Source organism: Malus domestica, chromosome 05, assembly GCF_042453785.1.
Source record: "Malus domestica chromosome 05, GDT2T_hap1".
Lineage (NCBI taxonomy): Eukaryota > Viridiplantae > Streptophyta > Magnoliopsida > Rosales > Rosaceae > Malus > Malus domestica.
The window spans coordinates 42,815,631-42,841,023 of NC_091665.1; the positions used below are offsets into that span (position 1 = coordinate 42,815,631).

Here is a 25,393-nt window from a genome sequence, read left to right on the forward strand (position 1 = left end):
GCCATGCACCCAAAGGTTTAATGTTCAATTTTTCCAACGGACCTAAACCTCTCTCATCACCCTACCTTCCCACGCACAAAGCTCAGCCCAGCCCAAATGAACTTGATAGTCTTCCCAGCCCAGCAATGCTGAGAGTTATTGGGCTTGCTTTTGGGCCGCCATTGCTACAAAAGAAAGTTAGTGGCGGTCCTGCGTTACACACTTCTCAGAAAAGATGCAAATACTGTAGCAGCTGAGCCGACTGCAAAGTCAGCTTTGTTTCCACGCTGCCGTTCCGATTTGTCAACTTTAACAAAAAAAAACTTTCCTGTTTATTTTGACAAAAAATTATATTTTTATACTAAAAAATCAATTTTGATGTTATTCATTTTATCCTTTATTTTATCTTTATTATTAAAACTCATAATTTTCAAACTCTTTTTATTAGTTTTCCTTCTGATTTGGGATCCACCTTTGTATACAAATACAATAAAGCCCTTCACATAATTCAATCTCCACCACGACAACCAAACCCATAATCGTAATTTGACTCTGCCCCGTCTCCTTCTCGCTGCTCTGTAAAGCTCCCCAAAAACCTCCGACCTCTTTCCCTCCCCAATTTTAAAACTCTCTCTCTCTCTCTCTCTCCCTCCTCAGTGAACTGGACGAAGGAAGGCAAAATCACGGAACGACGTCGTAACAAAGAGCGACGGTGAAACATGAGGAGATTCTTCAGAGGCAAAGACGATTCTTCACCGTCGTCGCCGTCGCCGTCGTTCTCTCCCTCGCCTTCCCGACCGGTGACGGGTCCCCCGAGGCCGATACGGCTCGTCTACTGCGACGAGAATGGGAAGTTCCGGATGGATCAGGAGGCGGTCTCCATGCTGCAGCTCGTTAAGGAACCCATTGGTATCGTCGCGGTCTGCGGCCGTGCCCGCCAGGGCAAGAGCTTTATTCTGAACCAGGTTCGGTTTCTCGTCTTTTCTTCTCTCAGTTTTTGTGGACATATCTTAATTATCGTTTTGCTTCAGTTTTCTCTCTGTGAATTGAATTCTAGGGTTTATGATTGTAAGGCATTGTAGAATTAGGGGAGTTAATTAAGTGTAGGAATTGTAGGGTCCACGTTAGCCCCAAGACGTTGGTCTCTAACGAGAAAAGCAAGTGCTTTAGCTTGAGTGAGAAGGGCCTCCGGTAAAAGTAATGGACCTACTTACCTGTGGACCCGCTGGAGAGCTAACCCTTGCTCTATTGGTTTGGTGATTGCTACCAAGACGATTTCTTTACTTTAGGTCTCAGTTTTTGGCTGATTGGACATGCTCTGAAAGGCCAAAGTGTGGATCTTGGTGGACTTGGATAATGGTGGAATTACCTCACTGTCGAAGACTTGGATAATTGTAGGGTTACTTTAGGTTTCTCTAGTTCTTGGACTTGTCATGTTTTTGCAACAATGTTTGGGTATTATCGACTCTTCAGACAAGGACGTATGCATTTACGATGGAGTACTGTTATGTTAGATGTTGATTATAAGGTCAAACAAAACTGGGGTGTGATTCACAATAAGGGTAAGATATAGAGATGGAACCTACTGTTTAAAGAACTTACCGTTTCTGATCAGCTCTTTCCCTCCATGAATTTATGACCACTAGGCTTGCTTTTGTTTTTCTTCCCAACTGGTTTAATGTTGCTGAAAGTAACATAATTGTTTTTGGACTTCTCTGTTGTAGCTTCTTGGTAGGAGTGGTGGATTTCAAGTAGCATCTACACATCGCCCATGTACGAAAGGGCTATGGTTGTGGAGTGCGCCCTTTAAGAGAATTGCATTGGATGGGACTGAATACAATCTATTACTGTTGGATACTGAAGGAATAGATGCTTTTGATCAGACGGTTAGCCTTCATTCTTTGCTTATAACGTATTAGTTTCAGCTCATTATACAATTTGTGAAAATGAGCATTATCAGTTGTATTGTAATACTCGTAACTTATCTTTATCTTACAGGAAACGTACAGCACACAGATATTTTCCTTAGCGGTTCTCCTATCTAGCATGTTTATTTACAACCAGGTTAGAAAACTATGCTGACGCTTTTATACCTTCTTTCTGTATATGGTTTATGTTTTATTCTTAATTTTGCTTTGTTTTAGATGGGTGGTATAGATGAAGGTTCACTTGATCGTATCTCTCTTGTCACTCAAATGACCAAGCATATACGTGTTAAAGCTTCTGGAGGAACCACAGCTTCTGAAATTGGGCAGTTCTCCCCAATCTTTGTGTGGCTTCTAAGGGTAATTGGTTTTGAATTAACCTGTTTCTTTAATCTTTGTGCCATTGACTACAACGGTTCATCGGCTGCTATTATTTTTGTTTTTATTTCCTGCGGATGCAGTGTATTTAGTAGAATGTGTTATATGGTTTTCCATTTGTGGTAATACTTACTGCCTTGGTTTCAGGACTTCTATCTGGATTTATCAGAGGAGAGTGGAAAGATAACACCCCGTGATTATCTGGAGCTTGCTTTGAAGCCAGTCGAAGACAGAAAAAGGGACGTAGTTGCTAAAAATGAGGTATTATCTGGCTCTTCTTAGTTCTTGACTTTATTATTTCAGGAAGTTCCCTTGCCCATTCATACATGGTTCCTTCAACAGGCATTTTCTGCTTTAGATATACCCTTTTTAGCTGTTTATGACTCTGTAGGCACATTGAGCACTACCATTTCCAACTTATGTTATCAATGTATGCTGGCTTGGAGGTGCTTATTGTACTGTATGAATGACCAATACAGATACGAGCCTCCATTCGAGCTCTATTTCCAGACAGAGAATGCTTCACCCTTGTGCGGCCTTTGAACAATGAACATGATCTTCAAAGACTTGACGAAATTCAGGTCAGTAACTAACTGCTGTCTTTGTTCTCTCTCTCTCTCTCTCTCTCTTGTTGGTCATGAGCTCAACCCTGTTACTTTCTTTCTTTTCTATTAGTTGTTTTGAAGCCTAAGGTTTTCTAATGCAGTTGGACAAATTAAGGCCTGAATTCAGAGCTGGGCTAGATGCATTGACAAAGTTTGTTTTTGAAAGAACAAGGCCCAAGCAAGTTGGGGCAACAATGATGACAGGTCCAGTTCTAGTTGGTATCACACAGTCTTATCTTGATGCTCTTAATAAAGGGGCGGTGCCTACCATATCCTCTTCATGGCAGGTTTGTGTTTGTACTGAACTCCCTTTGTGATTGGTATTAAATTAGAGAGTCGATAAGATACTTTACCCTGATAAGTTTTTGGTCTGTTAATCTTAATCTTACTCTGCAGAGTGTCGAAGAAGATGGTTGCCGAAGAGCATATGATTCTGCTCTTGAGGTGTATAAGTCTGCTTTTCAGCATCCGAAAGATCCCGAAGAAGTAAGTTGTGCATCATGTCTTAATTGTTGTTGAATATACTGTTTACTAATCCCAAGTGTTGTAGGCTGCATTCAGGGAAGCACATGAAAAGGCAGTTCAGAAATCATTGGCTGCGTTCAATGATGGTGCTGTAGGAGTTGGTCCACCGAGGAAGAAGTACGAGGCAGAGCTCCACAAAAAGTTGAAAAAGGAGTTTGAGGTACAGTGCAATACAAAGCAAATTTATAATTAGTAGGTTGTCAACACAGACATGCATGCAAGGCAGAACTGCGTATACATCCACACTATCCATAGTACAATTAATGGGCTTTGGCACAACCAGTTGAATTCTTTCTGACAATAAATAGTTTGTTGACAATAGCTCACTTATCATGCATATGTGCGCTCTTGTTAACTCATCTCTTGTATGCTGGTCTTATTTGTTTAAATTGGCTACTCACAGGATTGTAAAAAGAATGCATATATGGAGGCAGAGTTGCACTGTTCAAATGCCATACAAAGCATGGAAAGGAAGCTGAGAACAGCATGCCATGCTAGTGATGCTAATATTGATAATGTTCTTAAGGTAAGGAACAATGGGTTGCTTCTGTGGTCTTTTAACATTTTCGTTCATGCGTTTTTATATATTTGGATATTCTTTTTCCAGGTTCTTGATGGTCTTCTATCCGACTATGAAGCAGCAAGTCATGGTCCAGCAAAATGGCAGAAACTGACCATGTTCCTACAAAAGAGGTTTACCAATTGTCTTTATTTCCTTTATTTATTTATTAATGTATGAGTGCATATTAACTTCAATTGCACAAAATCCAAATTCACAGTTTTGAAGGTCCACTACTTGACCTTGTCAAGAGACTGATTGACCAAGCTGGATCAGAGAAGAGTACCCTCATGTTGAGATGCCGCTCATTAGAAGATAAGTTGGGGTTACTTAACAAGCGGCTGGAGTCCAGTGAGAAGTCTAAGTCTGAATATCTTAAGCGTTATGAGGATGCGATCAATGACAAGAAGAAGCTAGCTGATGAATATATGGGCCGCATAAATAACTTGCAGAGTAATCACAGTTCATTGGGTGAGAGATGTTCTAGTTTGGTTAAAACATTGGATTCTGCAAAGCAGGAATCCTTAGAGTGGAAAAGAAAATATGAACATGTCCTATCAAGGCAGAAGGCTGAGGAAGATCAATGGAGTTCTGAAATTGCAATTCTCAAGTCCCGATGCAGTGCTGGTGAAGCAAGGCTGGCTGCTGCTCGGGAACAAGCTCAGTCTGCACAAGAGGAGGCTGAGGAGTGGAAACGCAAGTATGACATTGCTTTTAGAGAAGCAAAAGCTGCTCTGGAGAAGGCTGCAATTGTCCAAGAGCGTTCAAGTAAGGAAACTCAAAAGAGAGAAGATGCCTTGAGGGAAGAATTTGCTGATACTTTGGCTGATAAGGTGATCCTCTCTCTCTTTCACACACACACACACACACGTGCAGAAACACATACAAACACACGCATTTACATGCACACTCCAATTCTCTGGTTTCTTAACATATTTTGACTTGTTTTTCTTGTTTATAAAATATCTAGGAGGAGGAAATAAAGGATAAGACGGCAAAGATTGAACATGCTGAGCAGTGCTTGACAACTCTAAGATTAGAATTGAAGGTGAGTTTGAATCTTCACACTTTGTAAGAATTGTTTTTTGAGTTTGAATCTTCACAATTATAAGATTATAGTTGCATATCATTTGGTGATACTGTTGGGAGGTTAACAGTGCGGTTATTATGTTGTTCTAAAGCATTAGACTATTCCCATAATAAAGCTCCCTAGAAATCATTGAAATTCGGATCAAGAAGAATCCTTATTTTGCATGTTTTCTTCTCGTGCGGTGTCTATTTCAACACATGTATTTATCAATGGTGTGATTGTTAACAATGCACATCATTTGCAGGCTGCCCAATCGAAAGTAGATAGTTATGATGCTGAAATATCATCCATGAAGCTTGAAATCAAGGAGTTCATTCAAAAATTAGAAGCTGCAAATGCAAAGGCTCACTCATTTGAGAGAGAGAAAAAGATACTGGAGCAGGAGAAGCTATATCTGGAGCAGAAGTATGAATCTGAGATTAAAAGATTTGACGAAGTGCAAGAAAGGTGCAAAATTGCTGAAAAGGAAGCAACAAGAGCGACTGATATTGCTGATAGAGCACGGGCTCAAGCAGATACTGCTCAGAAGGAAAAGAGTGAGATGCAGAGATTGGCAATGGAAAGATTGGCCCAAATTGAGAGGGCTGAGAGGCTTATTGAAAGTTTGCAAAGGGAAAAAAGAGACGTGGATATTGAACTAGAGAGAATTCGTGTATCAGAGATGGAAGCTCATTCGAAAGTTACTCTACTGGAGGGAAGAGTTGAAGAACGAGAGAAAGAAATAGAATCGCTATTGAAATCAAATAATGAGCAGAGAACTAGTACTGTTCAGGTCCTTCAAGGCCTTCTGGAAAGTGAGCGTGCAGCACATGCAGATGCAAACAATAGGGCAGACCACCTGTCTCATCAGCTACAACTTGCACAATCACAGCTTGATTCACTCCAGCAAGAATTGACTTCTGTTCGGCTGAATGAAACAGCATTGGATAGCAAGCTAAAGACTGCTTCCCATGGGAAACGCTCAAGGGTAGACGACCATGAAGTGGGCATAGACTCTGTTCAAGACATGGAGATGAGTGATCGGATTTTAAGAGTGAATAAGAGGTCTAGAAGTACTACCAGTCCTTTAAAGCACACACAAACAGAAGATGGTGGTTCAGTATTCAAGGGAGATGATGATACCCAGAGTCAGCAAACCAATCCGGAAGACTATAAAAAGTTCACCGTCACAAAAATTAAGCAAGAACTGACAAAACATAATTTTGGTGCCGAAGTGCTCGAGTTGAGAAGCAATGCTAGCAAAAAAGAATGGCTTGATCTGTACGAGAAATGCATCCTTCAGAAGTTGTGACCAGTTGAAATCTACAGGGCAGGTGACTAGTCCAGTATCTAGCAACAGCTTCAAGTTCTCGATGGTTTGGTTTTCTGGTAAACCTTGCCAGCATTGTTAAAAATACTGTGTATTATTCTAGCGTAACAACAAAAGGTTGAAATATTAATGCGCTTTAGGCTATTGAGATCAGCTACTCTTTAGGTGAGATATCAGTAATTTGCCTATATCTGTGTATTTTTTGCATCCTTGTCGTCTCAAGTTTTACACTCGCGAGCATGTTTCTTTGTAGCTCGCCGGTGTGATCTATCATGCGTCTCTGTGTGGGTGTTCTAATGACAAACTTAGTTTCTATTTGTACTATATAGACAGATTTTGAGCAAAGGAGTTGCTCAGTGGATATGTAGCAACAGAATTGGGTCGTATGATGGTGGCAGTCTAATATTTACGAGGAATTTGCACATGGTTTATAAATGTTCGATTTAAATTATATATCTCCAATAAATGAGCACTAGAAGCCTGTAAACTACGTTTTAGTGGCCCTTTATTGTCCGTTATCATTACTATAGAGTTGTATTGTATTCATAAAGAAGCAAGGGATTCGTGATTTATATTGTTAGAAATATTTATTTCTGCTTCCGAAATTTTGTGTTCGATTTTCCTCTTAAAGAAAAGGGTGGAGCAGGACCTTCGAGCTCACTTTCGTCTCTATTACAACTTGATGGCCTCACCAACAATCGTGCTCGGCTCCAAAATCACCGTCAATCGTTGTTTGGTGTATCCATCGTCGACTCCTGCCGATGTGGAGAGAGAACGAGGCTGACCCCATAAAGGTCTTTAGGGATGTAAGGATGGGAGAAGGGGTGACAGGGAAGAAGGAAGGAGATGAGGACAAGAGAGGGAGGGGATGGGTTTGGCAACGACCCCATAGCCGAAGGCAGAAATCGGCAGCGCTGAAGCTTTTCTTTCGTTTTTCCTTCAAAGGCTCCAGGGTTTTGTTCCTGTGTAAATTTACTAAGGAGGTATAAACTAGTAAAGTAATTACTGCGGGCAAAGAGAAAAGTTCCTGATCAAAATTGCTGGACTTATCAAATTTCTGTATCACTTCTATTATCTAATCATATTGGTAAACTCTGTTTCTATTAGAGATATATTATAAATGTGATATGAAAAATATAGTAAATACACATTACCCATCTCTGAATTTCTTTTGATTACAAGTGAAATATTCACAATTGTTTTACTCTCATAGTTAAGTAAGGCTTCTTTTTCTTTTCTTTTTTTTTGTTGTCAAATGATAAATTTGTTGGATTAAATGTTAGATTTAGGAGTCGATGGAGTTCAAGTCCACGCCGTGGTGCAAGAGCAACACTCCTCACAACCACTATGGTAGAGGGTCACTTGCAATCAATCAAGTAAAGCTTTCAAAGATGTCATTTTTTTCCCCGGTAAAACCATAAGGCTTTCAAAGCATAATTTAATGTTACAGTTTAGTGATGTTCTTCTTTCATCTATAAATGAGAAATCTTATATTTGACTTCCATAATAAACTCATTTTGTGGCTTAACACAATCTTCCACCCCAAACTCTAACCAAAAGGGTCCTATATAAAATTCAAACAAATTAACTTCGCTAAGACTTTCAAGTTTCCATGACTGATGACTGATCTCCTGAGTAATAATATATATGGGAAAATTGTTAATTAATTAATTCTTATTTGTTTGACAACATTCCAAAAGTAGCTTAACCATGACCACATGAATAGAAAGGAATGAGAAAGGTATGAGATGGGGGAGGGGAGACAATCCAGGTCCCATATAACTCACATTAGACGAAACGTATATCAGAGCCGTACTTTGAATCTACATATATTATAAAATAAAAAAATATATGAACGAAGGTGCAGAAAAAAATCATAAGCTAATGATCAAACGTTAATGTCCTATCAGAAAAATTAACCAGATAGAAAAGTTTGTATAATCGTCTGTATATACATTTCTAAAAGAAAAACATCATCTTAACTCCCAATAATCAATTGCTCATCGTCATAAAATCCCAGATCACAGTGTATGTGTATATATGTATACACATAAATACATTAATATGAGTTAAAAATACCGAAAGTAATTGTAAAAATATATTGTCCTTAATTTCTTATTGTTTTTGGTCACCAAAAATCTTAATATTGTAATCATTAACTTATTTGATCATGGTAGTAGTATTCCACATAAACCCTAGCTATGTATATATATATATATAGCTACCTCATCTGAAAAAGAGAGCTCTTCCATCCATGTCCAATATTGTCAAATCACGCTATTTCCTCTCGAGCTTCCCTTTGCTTGCATCTGAAGTTAATCGAACAAACGAAGACCCGTCACCTTGGACAACTAAATTTGGGATTAGCTGAGGTGGGCTTTCTCTATTATGCCCCCCTTGATTATGATTATGTTGATGATGATCATAATTCATGAAAGGACCTCCAGGATTGTAGTACTCCACAAGACCTGCCTTCTTTGCTAGAGGAAGAGGATTAGTGGCAGCAGCACTAATTAGACCATCATTCCCTTGCCCACTTCTTATATTCACACCTTTGTGATGATCGAACGTTGGAACATCTTTGATGCTTGATCCACATTGCCTAGGCTGTGTCTGGTAAAAGACCTTTGACACCACCAGCTCCCCATCTTTCTCTTCCTCATTGTTGCCAAGGTGGTATTGGTGCATGACCCAATTGGTCTTTTCTGGTTTTCTTTGCCTCCCGTAGTTGGTGTAGAGGACTAGGATCTTTTTGAAACCCTTCACTGCTCCGCCGACAAGAACCGGCCTTGTCTTGCCGGTTTTGTGCCATCTTGTTTCGCTTCCATCTTCTTCGGTGTGAACCTTCCTTCGCTTTCTGGTCCCAGTCGTGTATGCCTTCGAGGGACGGTGGAAGAAGTGGCGGATTTGTCCGTCTTTGTTCACTCCTGCATGGACGTCAGATGTCCAAATAAAATATGTTGTACTTTTATCACGTAAAAATAATTTCAATTACAAAAGAAAACTTGAGGTTAAGTTGAACAAATTAATCCATAAATGGTGTCACAATTAGATGTTGAAAATTAAAGATTAACATGATAAAGCAGTAAAGTTAAGAAAACTAACTAATTAAGGCTGTAAGACTATATATATATATATATGTATGTATGTATGTATATATGCATGCGATTGCGTTTAGTATTAACATCCAAATATGTATTACCAACTTGTCCCTTCACATGCATAAAACATGCTTGAAAAGAAAAAAGTATAAAACACAAACATACTAATTTGAATGATTTTATAGGAGAAGCAAGCGAACCCATGTGCTGGTTATATGTTTGTTTCAATGTGACATCTAAAAATAAAAATAGAGACGTGGTGAAGAATATTTAATTATGAAAGTCGAGGTCTTATATTTAATTTTCATCATTTTAATATTGCTTGTATAAAAATAGATAAATACATAAACACAAGTCAAAAAATTAAACAAATTATAAAAAACAGGTCGAAAAACAAATCCCAAGTGTTAGTATATCTGAGTATATATGTTTGTGGACTAAATCACGTCAGTTTTGCAAGGGTAATGCTAGATAGACCATGTATTTTTTTTTATATATTTTGTAAATCATATGACATGATTGTTGATGATTAGATTATTACTTAAGTGTTGATTAATATATTTATTTCTTATTAGTGATACATCACATAGTTTGCAAATATGATCTAAATTAGCTAGTCTACCTAGCATTACTCGTTTTGCAATCCATTGAATGAGGATTAATAATAATGCCCGCGCTTCTTAATTACCATTCATAGATAGGGTTTTATTTGAAAAAACAAAAGCAAAAATTTACCAAAAATAAATAATAATAATAACCTGGTAGCTTTTCAGGGTGAGTGTAGCAAATCCCATTCTCCCCTTCAAGCGTTGGTATGAATTCATCAATGAGAGGATGCAGCTTTCTGGTGTCAGACAAAACCTTTGCCTCTAAATGTAGAAGAATTTCTTGGTCAGTTGGATCGAACTTCACTCCTGCTGGTAGTCCAGGCAAATCATGAATTCCTGCCTAGATTACATCACATAGACCCAAAAATTAGAAATGAAAAGTGATAACAAACAATTTCATGTAAAATCTAATATTTAGAGTAAAATTTAGTTCAAAAAATTCACAATAGGTCACTGGTTCGCAATATATATACGTAAAAAATAAGTGAATATCTATTACCTGGTCTTGGAATTCTATGTGATGTCCACAAGAGGGGCAAGTTATGTTCCGAAATTCATTTGGATTATTAGGGTTATTAGGAGGAGGGGGGCTGACAATCTGAATAGCCCTCTCATCGTCGGAGTCGTTGCACCATGTCATGATCTGATCTCTGCCGTTTTTTCTTTGAGGCTCATTCCAAACCCCAAATCTTTTTGTTATTTCCTCCACCTCTTCCAAATATACACACAACAGAAGCTCTCAAAATATTATGCAAACCCCAAAAAAAACAAAAGAAAAGACCTAGTGCAAGCAAAGCAGACAAGCAACCAGCAAGCTTGTCACTTTTAAAGCACGTTTTCCATAACCATATCCACTTTTTTGCTCATCATCTTCTTCTTCAATATTGATGTTTTGGATGGAATATCTAGATTGGTATTTGATCGTTCTCCTCCCATTTGTATTCTCCTTTATGATATTATCTCTTCACACAGAACTGCCTCCATAAGAGAGAGAGAGAGAGAGAGAGAGAGAGAGAGAGAGAGTAGAGAGAGAAGTAGAACAAAGGGTAGCAAGCTGAGCTAAGCTATAAAATAAAGAACGGGGAGAAGAATGAATTTTCTAGAAATAGAAAAGGTTGCTTGGACGTCAAGTTTGGTTATGCTTGTGTACATACGTGTGTACAATAGAATCCGTGTAGTCTTTATAGTTAATTGGTTCCTCCTTTTCTTTTTTCCCAAGGGTATCACTTCTGTCCTAAAAGGAGGGTTTAAACCATAATTAAAAAAAAAAAAAAGAGTTATTTATGGTATGGAGTTAATTATAAATAACACATACCTAACGAGTAAAAAAATAAAAAAAGATTTTATGAAAGAAAATAAAAGGGTGGCTAGAGTGGAGAGGGGGCAACCTGATTCTTTTGGGGACGTTTTACCTCTTTAGAGAGAGAAAGAGGGGAAGAGAGAGAAGGGCTTCGGTATTTAGGGTTGGAGTTGGGACTTTAGCTGCAGTGTCAACCTAGAGTGTCCTTAAAGATATATGTACATTTTCATGGACACCTACATACGAACCAACCCAAAACTAACTACTTACACATATATAAATTAACATTTTTGAAATCAAAATATTTATACAGTACCAACTTCTCTGCTGCATATATTCCCCAATTCTCCCTTTCTTCGCGTAGACTTCTAACGGCAAGCAAGGAATCACTGTCTCCCCTCCCTCTCTCTAAAAAAAGACACATTTGCAGATGGAGGGTGGTTGCTGCTTTCGATAAAATGTTCTCTGTCTTTGCAGTAATCGCTAATTAATTAACACGGCCACACGTTTCAGTGCTATGGTAATGCTTGTCATGCAATAATCAGTCTTTGTTAATTATTTTATTATTAATTATGAATCCTTTTCGACGTATTTTCCAACAAATTAATATAGTGATTAATTCAGAAAGCCGATTAAATACGGTATGCAATATATGTCACTTTGGCTTAGGCAGCACGACTACGAGTCTACGATGTTCACCCTCAAATTATTTGAGCAACAATCCACTGCAACCGCCTCCATCCGCAATAGTTACAATCCACCCCCTCCAACCACCATGTGCCACATGCAGTCCTATGCCAGATGGCCTTGTTTCATTGGATAATAAGATGGCATCTTTCATTGCAGAAAAGGACGTGGTTGCAGGGATGAACTGCCCATTCGTATATATTTCTTGTACCAGCCGACACATACATATATGTGACCTTCTCAAGGAAGACACGCAACAGGAAGCTTAAGCATGAAGCTTTGGCCTTTTAGGATTGTGTTTTTGTTATAACTTAAACGTAAGGATTAGGGTTTTGGGAACTTTGTCAAGTTGTTGCCCTATTTAGATATCAGATAGATACATAAAACGGTCTCGTGTTCTTATATTTGTCCGTCGTTTCGTTTTTGTTCAGACCTTGATCAGCTTGAATTAAAAATATTTAATTAGGGCTAAATTAACAGATTAAGCTCTAGTTTAATTCAAAGTCCTTGTCAATATATGAATTTATATGAACTAAAGTGCAGTTAAACTGATGAGTGACCGATTAAGTTTCATAATTAGAATGATTGCACAGGAATCAAAGACTTTTTTGCATCACTCTTGGTTACTTTTGGGAAACAATAGCAGCAATTTGGTTCTAATTTCCATGGTGAAGACTTTGGATGAGATGAGAATTTCTCGAATAGGAAACTTGACTTGGACCAAGCCAAATAGATACTCCAGGTTTTTTGTTTTGATTTATTTTTCTTGTTTCTTGGGGTCATGTACCAATAAGATAGGAAAGAAAGTGATATTGAAGAGCATTTGTCTGTGTAATTTCATGAGAAACGCTAATGGGACTCTCTCGAAAGTAGGTCTACCACCTCATGATGACTTTGGCACAATGTTTTATAATATTGGTATGATAATTGACGTTAAACTTTGAGGTGACAAATAGTTCATGGAGAATCCCCTTAGCATTCCTCGTAATTTCATACAAGCAATACTAGCTAGAAGGGGGTGAATCGAAAGCATGACCTTAATTGAAAGAATAAATGCTCTTATAAGCTTCTTGGATGAAGAATAAAAACTTATTTAGCATAAAAGTATTTACTTGTCCTTATGTAGAAACGATATAATGAGTGGGAATTGAACACATGAACTCAAGGACATGAATAAATACTTTTAATTATGTGAGCTACAAGTCTCTTGCAAAAAAAACCTTGTGTTGTTTAGCTCCATAGTTACAACTTGTGCTTTTTCAAAAATTCGATACAGCTGTCTAACTATAACATCTTCCACACACGGTGAGACCAACGTAATGTCAAGTGCAATCAAAGTTTATATGAAAAAAAGGTAATCCGGCATTCTTTCTCAAAATTATCCTTCAATAAAGATCATAAAATTACTGCTTATCACAAGTTCCGTAAACGAGAAGACTAAAGTAAATATTAATCGTGAGAAACATCCTTATACGATACTTTCATCCAACAAATGCATCTTTTTTTTCCCCTGGTTTCTTTGTCCTTGTCAAAATTTAATAATCTTCCTACAATTCATCCGTTCAGCCCATCCTACAGATCTGGGCCATGATCCATAGCATTGGGAATTTGACTTCAACAAACGCATGTCAGAGGAATCGTGTTTACTTGTACTACAATTCATATGTTCAGCCCATTCCTAGTGTTGGTACAGGTTTTTGTTTTTCATTTTTGCCTGTGTTCTGCAATAAAGGGCAGTTGAATTGTTGGTGGAATATTCAAACTACCATCCTTGTTGGTAGTTCTAAATTCCTACCAGGATGTTGACATTCTTTGTGTAAACAGATTGTAAACATGAAAATCCGAAATTTCAATGTCTACACATATATTTCGATATTGTTTTTCATATTTAGCACATTGTAATTTATTTAGGGGTGTAGGGATTTCACACCCCTTTATTTATTTATAATTTTTACTTAATTTGAACTAAAAATGAATACGAGTGCACGAAGATAAAAAATAAAAATAAAAAATGTAGAAGTCAACTCCCGTGAAAATCAACCCATATAATAGAGTTTTTTTTTTCCTTTTAATATAAGCGTTTAATCTGGTAAAATTCGAATTCAAATATTTCTAACCACTTAAATTACAAACTCATGGAATTACCAATGTCTTGCTATTTTTCATCCCTTAGATAGCGCCAAAATCCAGTAGTATAATTATAACAACAACCTATGTTATAAATTATACAATGTTTATGTCCATCATGACAGGTTGGAACACTCAACCACCATCCAATGAACGTATATACAAAGTGTGAATCCCGAGTAGATTTTATTAGATAAATATGCAACCAATTGACAATAAATCAGGTTTTTAAATTATTTACAGGAGATTTTTAGTCAAATGATTGAGCAATAACAAGCAAACAAAGGACTCAAAAGATCGAAAGAGAAATTGATTGAAAGAAACAAAACAAAAAATGGGGTCCCTTTGGGCACCAAAAGATCTCAATCAACACGAAAGCAAGATCAAATTCACTTTCCAGAAGACAAAGCCACCGCCCACATTTTATTTCAACATTCCTCTCAACCCCCTTCAAATCAACACTGTTTAATTACAGATTACAGTTGGATACATATAAAAAAAATTAAAATTACAAAAAAGATATCTTACGTACACATCTGATTCTAATTTAAAGAAATAACAAGCTAAGTATTTTTCTTGAAATATATTGTAATGTACTCGCACGTGTAAAAACTCACTGTCACAACCTAACTATATGAATTTTTACATTTATAGACTACGAAAAGTATAGATAAAAAGTCAAAAGAGAAAACCCCTAAATTTTCAAATCCTTGCTGGAACCCAATTCTCATCATATGCTAATAATAGCAACTTAATTTGAACGAAAAGTCATGGCATTCCACTCTGACTTTAAGGAACAAAAACAAATAATTTTCAAGTCATACTTTCAATCCATCTCCAAATTGCTCAAAATGGTTGCCACTTGACCAATTGAAGGCCTGCTTTTTCTGGAATTACCAACACAAGCAGAAGCAACTTTGGCCAATCTAACAAGAGGCATGATATCAGAAGGAATCACAAGTCTTGGGTCCAAAAACTCACTAAACCTCTTTTCCTTGATCAATGGCAGTGACCAATTCACAAGCCTCCCTTCTTCACACAACCTCCCACTCAAAAGCTCCAACAAAACCACACCAAATCCGTACACGTCGCTCTCCTTGCAAGCGCCGCCGCCTCCTCCTCCTCCGCCCCCACCGCCCCAATACTCGTCGTCCACGCATCCCAATAGGCCTCTCTTCTCTTGGGGAGCCAAAAATGAGAGCCCATAATCGCAAACCCTAGCACAAAAGTTGACATCTATCAAAATATTTGTAGCCTTGACACACCCATGTATTATGTTTGGCGTCACCCCTTCATGCAAATACTCAAGCCCCTTGGCTGCTCCAGCTGCAATCTTCAACCTGTGGTTCCAGTCCAATAACGACGCGCCGTCTGGATTTTGATGCAAATAGTAGTCTAAGCACACCATGCCTACAAACTCCATCACTATAATCCTCTCACCTGGGCCTTCTGAGTACCCAATAATTGGAACTATGTTGGGGTGCTGAGCTAGAGATATTGACCTAAGTATTCTACAAAACCCAAACCCTGCATTGCTCAAAACATGCCTAGAGTGTATTCTTTTCACTGCTGCTATCTCCCCCTTTTCGAATATGGCGGCGTAGACGGTTCCCAACCGGCCTTCGCCTACAATTCTACGAGGGTTGAAACCGTCTGTGGCAACGTCTATGTCGGTTAAGAGATACACTTGAGCGCTAGGCTTGGTTTGTGGTGGTGTTTCTTGGGTTTGGACTGGTTTTTTCTTGCAGAGGAGGATAAGAGTAAGGACGATACCAAGAACAACAGTCGATGTGCAAAGCATGGATATGATAAAAAGATAGGCAACATCCTTACCGTGCTTCTTCATGTTTTTATCTAGTCTGATCAGAGTGATCGGAAAACAAGGGAAGAGGAAGATGGATATATATATATATATATATATATATATATATATGTGTGTGTGTGTGTCTGTGTGTGTGTGTCTGTGTGTGTATATATGGGTTTGAAATATGGTGAGCTTACAAAACAGAATTAAACTAGATGAAAGTTTGAAAATTAGCAAGAAAAGGGAGCATCTTGTTTTGAAAATTAGGGTGGATTGGTATGAAACTTGGAAGTCCGGGTCATAGTTTAGTTATATGTTGGTTCAGAGTTGGCCTCTTCATGATTTTGTAAAGAAGCAAGATTTTCTCCTCTCCTATTTTTATCCCTTTTTCTCCTTTCCTTTCACACATTATTTTTTGTCTTATTATTTTTATAAAAAAAATTAATATAAAATTTTGATGTAGCTTAACCGTGACCGTTCAAATAAAAAAGAAAGAAAAGAAAGAGAAATTAAAATGGGAGAGAATCCTCCTCCTTTTGTAAAAGATCTTTAACCTGCAAGTCTATGTCAGAGAAAACTTTTGGAAAACGCAAGAATAATTTTATGTGACATTTAATCTTATAAAATTTTGTGCTTTGAATTTTGATCATGCTTAGGTATGATTTGGGTTCCTTTGGTACCGTTTGGCACGTGGGACAGGACGGGACGGAACGGGACGAGCCGTTCCGTCCCATGTTTGGTGCGTTTAAAAATTGTGGAACGGGTTGTCCCATGGGACGAAATTTGGTTGATTTTTCGTTCCACCTCTTCCCCCTAGAACGATCCGTTCCACATCCGTGGAACACAAATTTATAACATTTTATGACAAAATTTCTCCTTATTTTTTTCAATATTTACATCATCTGTTCCGTTCTGTTCCTTCCCATCTGCGTACCAAACGGTACCTTAGAGAAAGCAGTAAGGAATAATATTAAGATTAAAAAGTGATTCCAAGAAGCTTATTAACTCTGCCACTCAATACTACGGTCTGGTAGTATTCTTGTTTACTTGTAAGTGAAAAATTTTATATTCGAATCTAGTGAATAACAAATTCAATACCAAATTAGGTTACCATAGCTCTGCCAAACTCTCTCTTTCTTTATTGTAAAATATATCGTTGTATTAAAAAAAAAAGAGCTTATTAACTCTAAAATATTCAAGGTTAATTGTGAAAAACCTTACTATGTTGCGTAAGTAATACGAAACGTTTTATGAATGTTTGTGTGGAATTGGAAATACGCAAAATCAGTTAAAAGTATGTAACGTTCACTAATTGGATCATCAACTCACCCACCTTTTGCTGATGTGTTTGTTCTTATGTTGTTTGGCATAAATAAACAAGACAAAAGTTAAAGGTTGCAGCACACAATTAACTTAATTGACAACTTCAACATCTTAAGTAATTATTGATTCACGATTAACTTAGTTGACAACTACAACATCTTAATTAATTACTGATTCACAATTAACTTAATTGACAAATACAACATCTTAATTGACATTAAGATTTTTTTTTTCTTGACAGTTAACTCATCCACAAGAAGCCACATATACCCGAATCATAATTTCGAACTCTCTATAAGTATATATCGTTTTCACATATGAGTCGAACGTGACACTGCTTATCGGAGTATGAATTGCCAAATCATAATTTCGAACTCTCTATAAATATATATCGTTTTCACATATGAGTCGAACGTGACACTGCTTATCTGAGTATGAATTGCCATTCTATTTTAGGTGTGTTGAGTTGAACATTCATGGTTGTAACCTGGCCATATGGACCCAAGGAGTACTGGACTTTGTTCTTACCAAACTCAATTCGATAAAAGGCCCGACAGACCATAATTTGATGACACTAGATGGGCTTCTTGAAGCCCATGTTTTGTTGTTGGATTTCGTTTAACAATTTTCGGACCCTCATGTGAAATAACCATTGAGGCCCAGTGGTGGGAATTAGGATAAAACCTTATTCAAAATTATTCAAAACTTGATTAAGTTGGTGCTTAGCTGTTGGAATGTGTTAATATTTGACTAACATATATTAATAAAAAAATGTATTAGCTCATCAACTCATTAATCATTCACTTACCACATATAAAATCCAAGTTTATTTCCCTTCGTAGGCATTTAAAACGAAAAGAAATACTTGGCCAATTTAGTTGGTTAAGACAATTCTTACCACATGACAACTACGTATGACGTAATCGGTAACACAAAGAATGAAAAAAGTAAGTTTGTCTCACACTGAAATCAAGTATGACATAGATGAACAACTTGTTTATCTCGTGCTTGAACAATCAGATACCGTTGTCATTTCTCATTCGTAGCTTCTCTCATTCAAAATATAGGAAACTGTAGCAATTGTATCTCAACTTTAATTCAATTAGAGCAATAGTTCTCTAATTAAAATTTTGATTATTTATCTCTTATCTTATTAACAAAACGTACAACTGTAACCATTTTCGTTTATTTCGTTAGAACTTCCCTCAAAATGAGAGGTCGTGACCTAAACCTGCAGTCACAGCGTTGAATCCGTTGGAAAGGATGGCAGTGTATGGTCCAAAAGTGGAGCGCAGATTTGGATTTTCTTCACAAGATGGAACAACTCTGAATTTACTTCACTACTGTCAAATTTGAACAGTGGGGCCCAACCTAGTTTTTTTCAAAGTTTTAACTAAATTGCCTCTGCTGGACCATCAATCCCACCAACCACCAACTTAAACTCTCTCTCTCTCTCTCTCTCTCTCTCTCTCTCTCTCTCTCTTGTCCTAGCTTGGCAGGTCATTTTCCATGGGAGCCCGCTCAAACATGGGTCATTTTTTTACTTTTTAAGACAAACGATATTATATACACTAAGAGAAAATAGTTGATTTAGTTTTATAATGAGTTATCGATAATGTGGGTCGAATTTATCTTTGATGAGAATCGAGTTTAAAATTTCTTACTTACAAGTACAGAAAAATATCATTAACTTATAAAACTAAGTAGCGGATCACTTTTTCACTTAGTTACGACTGGACCCGATGAGGGCTAACCCTACCAATATATCTTGTTAGTGCAATATAAACCTACACATGGGATTGTCACTCTTTCTGTACTTTACGCGACTCGCACATTATGTTGATATTTCAAGCTAAGCAACAAAAAAATTAAAATAAAACATTTCATCGATTTTTTTTTTTTTTTGTCAAACTAGAAACTATTACATGAAATAGAAAGCCGTAAGGCAATCCATAATCAAGCATAATTTAAAGGAAAATACAACACAAAGACCCAAAAAGAATAAGCCCACAACAACAAAAACTCTAGATTTGGAAGACTACTGCATCCACCACAGAAGCTACCACCATCACTGATCCACCACGATCACAAAGAGAAAGAACCCACGAATAAGCTGGATGAACGAAAAATGGGGGAGAGGGGGCCAATTTTCAAACAATAGAGTCCTCAAATTTCCATGTAAGTTCTCTTCTTTTCCACCCACCAATATTTCAATTCTTTATTTTTTTTGGTGAACATATTTCAATTCTTTATTGTTCAAACTCGATGAACGGAGAATAGGGGTGAGCAAGCCAATTTTCAAACCATGGAGTCCTCAAATTTCCATGTAAGTTCTCTTCATTTCCACCACCAATATTTCAAAATTTTATTGTTAATTTGCTTGTTTTTTGGGTTAAAATGACGAGTCTTGACGCAACAAAAAATGTTGTTTTTTTGTGACCAAAATGTCACATGTTTGAGTCGTGGATAATTACTCATCTTCACGTGTGACAATATATAATTAGCTTGAGATATCACTACAGTAACAATTCAAACTATACGGATGTTCTCTCAATAGAATTTTCAAGCGAGTTGCACACTGGCAGTAACTTTGCCACGCGACAGTGTATAAATACCGCTACTATGACATTCCTGTTAGAGTATAGTGTTTTAATATTGTGACACTTGTCACAATCCTAGTATAGTTAGTTAGTTAGCTGTTATATGTAATAGTATATATATAAGAACTCATCATGTAATTACTTAATCAGTAAGAAACACAACATATAGTTCTTCTCTTCCTAAACTTCTCTCGAGTCTCTCTTTCTTTCTTCTCTGTTCTTGATTCAGTATACAAGATTACAGTATATGTTAATCATCTGATATAGGTTAACATGGTATCAATCGCCATTGTTGCTTACGCTTGAAGATACGATCCTCTGTTGCTTCCGCCTTCTCTGATTCGGATTGGTTTCTTTCTTCTTTCTTGATCCGAATTCGTCTTCTTCTATTTCTCATTTCTGCAATTTCTAGGGTTTCCTATCGTTCTTTTGCTCTTCTTTGGTACGTGCTCAATTCTGCACACCTTGTGTTTGTTGTATTGTCTCACTGACAAGTTGATCTTGAATTCACGATGGTGACTGCTTCACAACTACAACTCCTTCAATCTCCAATTACGGGCTTGATTTCCTCCATTTCTACGTCGGTTAATGTCAAGCTTGATGATTCGAACTATCTCAATTGGCACTTCCAGATGCAACTTTTGCTTGATAGCAATGGCATCATGGGGTATGTTGATGGTTCGATTGCCTGTCCATCTCAATATGCTTCGTCATCCGGTGAATCTGGTATCTCTTCTTCTTCTCTGAATGATGAATATATAGTATGGAAAATGCATGACCGAGCTATTATGCAATTGATTACTGCTACTTTATCTCCTATTGCCATGTCTTGTGCGATTGGTAGTACTAGCTCCAAGGATCTGTGGTTTAGGTTAAAGGAACAATTTTCAACTGTTTCTCGGACTAGCATCTTTCAGATGAAATCCAATTTGCAAACTATTAAAAAGGGGTCCGATTCGATTTCTCAATATCTTCATCGCATTAAGGAAGCTCGAGACTATTTGTCTGCTGCTGGGGTCTTTTTTGCGGATGAAGACATTGTTATTCTTGCTTTGAATGGTTTACCTGCTGAGTATAACACTTTCCGGTGTGTTATCAGGGGGCGTGAAAGTGTGATTTCACTGAAAGATTTTCGGTCACAGTTACTTGCAGAGGAAATCATTGTTGATAATTCAGTACATAATCCTCTTCTGACAGCTATGGTTGCTAATACAGGTTCCACTTACACAAAAGGGGCTTCGGTTCAGTCTCAGGGTTTCTCTCCTCATCATGGTCAATCTCAGGCAGTCACTGGAGGCTTTAGACCCTATAATGGGAACAAGAACAAGGGCAAAGGTCGTTTCAATCAGGGCTCGAGATTTTATAACTCTAGACCAGTGTTTTCCCCCATGGCACATATGCTTCCTACCTCTAATCCTGGAGTTCTTGGTCCATCTCCTGGTCAACCGTTTGGTCGTCCTTCTGCACCCATGCCTCACATTTGTCAGTTGTGCAATTCTGCGGGACATACTGCCCCATTCTGTGGAGCCTCTTCACATGAGCCAACAAAATGTCACATTTGTGGTCGAAGTAACCATACCACTTGGTATTGCTTCCATAATGATAAGGGTCCCAATTACATGGGAATGCATAACCCTTCTTCTGTGTTTCCACAGTCATCATATGTTATGCAACCACCGCCTGTTCAGTATAATTCCTATCAAGCTCCTCCTCAGCATTCCTCATTCACACCTTCTCAGTTTCATGCACCGCAACCCCCTATGCAAGCCATGCACACAGTGCACAACTCTGCACCTCAGTCATCCAGTTCTTCAGGTCCTTCTCAAGTGTGGCTCACGGACTCTGGGGCCACCAATCATATGACAGCTGATTTGACTAATCTGTCCCTGGCATCACCATATCCATCAAATGAAACAATTCACACTGCAAATGGGGAAGGTTTGAAAGTATCTCATGTTGGTCATTCTACTATTCATACATCAGTTTCTCCAATCAAATTGACCTCTGTGCTCTGTGTTCCTCAATTAACTCAGAACCTGTTGTCAGTACATCGCATTTGCCTTGACAATAATTGCTGGCTTATATTTGATGCTTTTTGTTTTTGGATTCAGGACAAAACCACAGGGAGGATCCTCTACAAAGGCTTGTGCAGTAATGGGCTGTATCCTATCCACTCTTTGTCCACTTCCAATTTCCAGAAGAATAATCAAGCTAAGGCCTTTCTTGGACAACTTGTTCAATCTGATTTGTGGCACCATAGGTTAGGTCATCCATCAAATAATGTTGTCTCTCTGATGTTGCATCAATCTAATGTACCTGTTCCCAAATCCTCGTTACCTATGCTATGTCATACCTGTCTAGAAGGCAAATTTAGCAAGCTCCCTTTTCCAAAGCATGTCAAGAAGTCAGTCATTCCTTTTGAAACTATTCATACAGATTTGTGGGGTCCTGCACCATGTATATCAGTGGATGGTTATAGATATTACACCATCTTTATAGATGAATGTACCAGATATTGCTGGATTTTCCCTTTAATAAACAAGTCTGATTTGTTCTCTACGTTTGTTGCTTTTCATTCCTTTGTTGTTACTCAGTTTTCTGCCTCAATTAAAATTCTTCAATCTGATGGGGGGGGGAGAGTATACCAGTCTCAAATTGAAACATTTTCTTCTTGACAAAGGCATTTCACATCAATTATCTTGTCCCTATACCCCTGAACAAAATGGGGTAGCTGAAAGGAAGCATAGACATATCATTGAAACCACTATCACACTGCTCCAAACAGCCAAGTTGCCACATCAGTTCTGGTCTTATGCTTGTCAAACAGCCACCTATCTCATTAATCGAATGCCTACTGTTGTCCTTCATAACCAATCTCCTTTTGAGATCCTATTTGGGACATATCCAATACTTACACATCTTCGAATTTTTGGATGTGCTTGTTTTCCCCTTCTCAAACCCTATAATAGTACCAAACTACAAGCAAAAACCACAAAGTGTGTGTTTCTAGGGTATGCCACAAAATATAAAGGTTATCTATGCTATCATGTGTCTACAAAGAAAGTGTTTGTTTCTAGGCATGTTATCTTTGATGAACAACATTTTCCCTACACAGATTTATTGACTGCATCTTCCAACACAGTTTCCACTGCACATAGAGTTGTATATCCATCTCCTAGTTTCAATTGTCATGCCCCTATAGTTACTCCCGAAAATAGAATTGTCTCATTTATCCCAGAATCACCTCATCAACCTTCTGCCTTGGATTTACCTGAAGTCTCTCCAAGTTCTCAGTCCATTACTGCTCCAATCCAAGTCTCTTCTCAGATCCCTGTGGTACCTGATATTAGTTCCACTTCTGCATCAGAAATACCTATTTTTAATCCTGATACTCTGTCAGTAGTGTTGCCCATTCCTCCACTTAATTTGCATCCTATGCAAACCCGAAGCAAAAGTGGGATTTTCAAAAAGAAGGCTCTCTTAGCCAGTGTTCAGGATTCTGGGGGCACTGATCTATCCTTGGTGGAACCAGCTAGTTATAAGTCTGCCATCAAAGTACCTGTGTGGTTAGCAGCCATGAAAGAAGAAGTTAATGCTTTACATGCTCAAGGCACTTGGAGTCTAGTTCACTTACCAGCAAACAAGAACCTGGTTGGCTGTAAATGGATTTTCAAGATTAAGAGACACTCAGATGGGTCTATTGCAAGACACAAAGCCCGGTTAGTTGCTAAGGGCTTCAGTCAAGAACCCGGATTGGATTATGGGGAGACTTTTAGCCCTGTAGTGAAACCTACTACTGTACGGTTAGTTCTTGCTCTGGCTGCTCAGTTTAATTGGTCTCTTCGCCAGTTGGATGTTAAAAATGCGTTTTTGCATGGACTTCTACAAGAGGAGGTCTACATGTCTCAACCTCCAGGTTTTGAAGATCCAAATCATCCTTCTCTGGTGTGTAAGCTGATTAAATCTCTCTATGGTCTCAAGCAGGCTCCTCGGGCCTGGAATGACCGCTTTACTCAGTTTCTTCCTTCTTTGGGATTTGAGAACACATATTCTGACTCATCTCTATTTGTTAAGCATGTTGGTCATGAAATTGTGGTGTTGCTTCTCTATGTGGATGACATCATTATAACTGGCAATGCTTCTGATGCAATTACACAGGTCATTAGTGCTCTCACCACTGAGTTTGATATCAAGGACTTAGGCCTACTCCACTACTTCTTAGGGATTCAAATCACTAAGACTGCACATGGTTTGTTCCTGTCCCAAACCAAATATGTTGAGGATTTGTTGGTTAAATCTGAAATGATTGAAGCCAAACCGTGTGATACCCCATGTCTTCCTTACAACAGGTTATTGAAGGAGGATGGGGAACCTTATTCCAATCCTACGTTGTATCGAAGTCTTGTAGGAGCTCTTCAATACTTGACTTTCACACGGCCTGACATTGCTTTTTCTGTGCACCAAGTGTGTCAGTTCATGCAGAATCCAATGGTGTCCCACTTTACTGCGGTTAAACGCATTTTAAGATATCTGAAGGGCACAATGCAGTTTGGTATATCATATACTAAAGGAGATTTGCAGTTAAAGGCGTTTAGTGATGCTGATTGGGCAGGGGACCCTAATGACAGGCGATCTACTACTGGTTTGGTGGTCTTTTTGGGTAATAGTCCGATTTCCTGGTCCTCTAAGAAGCAACAAACTGTTTCTCGATCCTCAACCGAAGCTGAGTACCGAGCTTTATCGTTTACATCTGCTGAGTTGGATTGGATCAAACAGTTGTTAGTTTTTCTGCACATTCCCTTACCTAGTGTGCCTGTCCTCTTTTGTGACAATCTGTCAGCCATTGCCTTGTCTTTCAACCCTGTCCAGCATCAAAAGACCAAGCACATCGAAGTCGACGTCCATTTTGTTCGCGAAAGGGTCTCACAGAAACAACTATCCGTGCAATTTGTATCTTCTCAAGAGCAGTTTGCCGATATTCTTACCAAGGGCTTGAGTGGTCCTCTTTTCCGAACTCATTGCCGCAATCTCATGCTTGGTTCATCACCGCATGTTCTTGAGGGGGGATGTTAGAGTATAGTGTTTTAATATTGTGACACTTGTCACAATCCTAGTATAGTTAGTTAGTTAGCTGTTATATGTAATAGTATATATATAAGAACTCATCATGTAATTACTTAATCAGTAAGAAACACAACATATAGTTCTTCTCTTCCTAAACTTCTCTCGAGTCTCTCTTTCTTTCTTCTCTGTTCTTGATTCAGTATACAAGATTACAGTATATGTTAATCATCTGATATAGGTTAACAATTCCAAGTGCGAAGGAAGTCTCTCGATACTCAAATAGAGAGAATGGTCAAAGCATTTAAACCTGGAACAAAGTCGCAGGCTCCACACAGCACACAGGCACAATTGCTGAACAATTTCACAGAAATTCGCTCACAAAAGTAGTTGGAAGTTGCTACAAGTGTTT

General features: G+C 38.1%; 3 protein-coding genes across 3 annotated transcripts; 1 reads left to right on the forward strand and 2 right to left on the reverse strand.

Annotated features, from left to right (window-relative positions):
* The first annotated feature begins 489 nt into the window (after window positions 1–489).
* Window positions 490–6,756, forward strand: LOC103434838 (uncharacterized). The gene is made up of 14 exons (XM_008373198.4): window positions 490–944; window positions 1,704–1,865; window positions 1,978–2,043; window positions 2,124–2,264; window positions 2,430–2,543; window positions 2,762–2,863; window positions 2,989–3,174; window positions 3,284–3,373; window positions 3,438–3,572; window positions 3,816–3,938; window positions 4,020–4,105; window positions 4,192–4,804; window positions 4,942–5,019; window positions 5,306–6,756. The coding sequence occupies exons 1-14, from the start codon at window positions 699–701 to the stop codon at window positions 6,350–6,352; spliced, it is 3,189 nt and encodes a 1,062-aa protein (XP_008371420.2). The 5' UTR covers window positions 490–698; the 3' UTR covers window positions 6,353–6,756.
* Window positions 6,757–8,343: 1,587 nt separating this feature from the next.
* Window positions 8,344–11,197, reverse strand: LOC103434837 (NAC domain-containing protein 73). The gene is made up of 3 exons (XM_008373197.4): window positions 10,579–11,197; window positions 10,230–10,419; window positions 8,344–9,297 (listed from the first exon to the last, which is right to left on the reverse strand). The coding sequence occupies exons 1-3, from the start codon at window positions 10,717–10,719 to the stop codon at window positions 8,648–8,650; spliced, it is 981 nt and encodes a 326-aa protein (XP_008371419.1). The 5' UTR covers window positions 10,720–11,197; the 3' UTR covers window positions 8,344–8,647.
* Window positions 11,198–14,581: 3,384 nt separating this feature from the next.
* Window positions 14,582–16,341, reverse strand: LOC103434836 (serine/threonine-protein kinase-like protein CCR1). Its single transcript, XM_070822800.1, has one exon. The coding sequence runs from the start codon at window positions 16,037–16,039 to the stop codon at window positions 15,020–15,022; it is 1,020 nt and encodes a 339-aa protein (XP_070678901.1). The 5' UTR covers window positions 16,040–16,341; the 3' UTR covers window positions 14,582–15,019.
* Window positions 16,342–25,393: the final 9,052 nt, after the last annotated feature.

Bases quoted from the DNA above. Each gene is read 5' to 3' on its own strand.
- LOC103434838 (XM_008373198.4), top strand. From the start codon at position 699: ATGAGGAGATTCTTCAGAGGCAAAGACGATTCTTCACCGTCGTCGCCG. The intron at 2,544-2,761 runs GTATTATCTGGC...TGACCAATACAG, and splicing joins ACGTAGTTGCTAAAAATGAG to ATACGAGCCTCCATTCGAGC. The intron at 4,805-4,941 runs GTGATCCTCTCT...TAAAATATCTAG, and splicing joins CTGATACTTTGGCTGATAAG to GAGGAGGAAATAAAGGATAA.
- LOC103434837 (XM_008373197.4), bottom strand. From the start codon at position 10,719: ATGACATGGTGCAACGACTCCGACGATGAGAGGGCTATTCAGATTGTC. The intron at 10,420-10,578 runs GTAATAGATATT...GATGTAATCTAG, and splicing joins ACATAGAATTCCAAGACCAG to GCAGGAATTCATGATTTGCC. The intron at 9,298-10,229 runs GTTATTATTATT...ACGTCCATGCAG, and splicing joins TCACCCTGAAAAGCTACCAG to GAGTGAACAAAGACGGACAA.
- LOC103434836 (XM_070822800.1), bottom strand. From the start codon at position 16,039: ATGAAGAAGCACGGTAAGGATGTTGCCTATCTTTTTATCATATCCATG.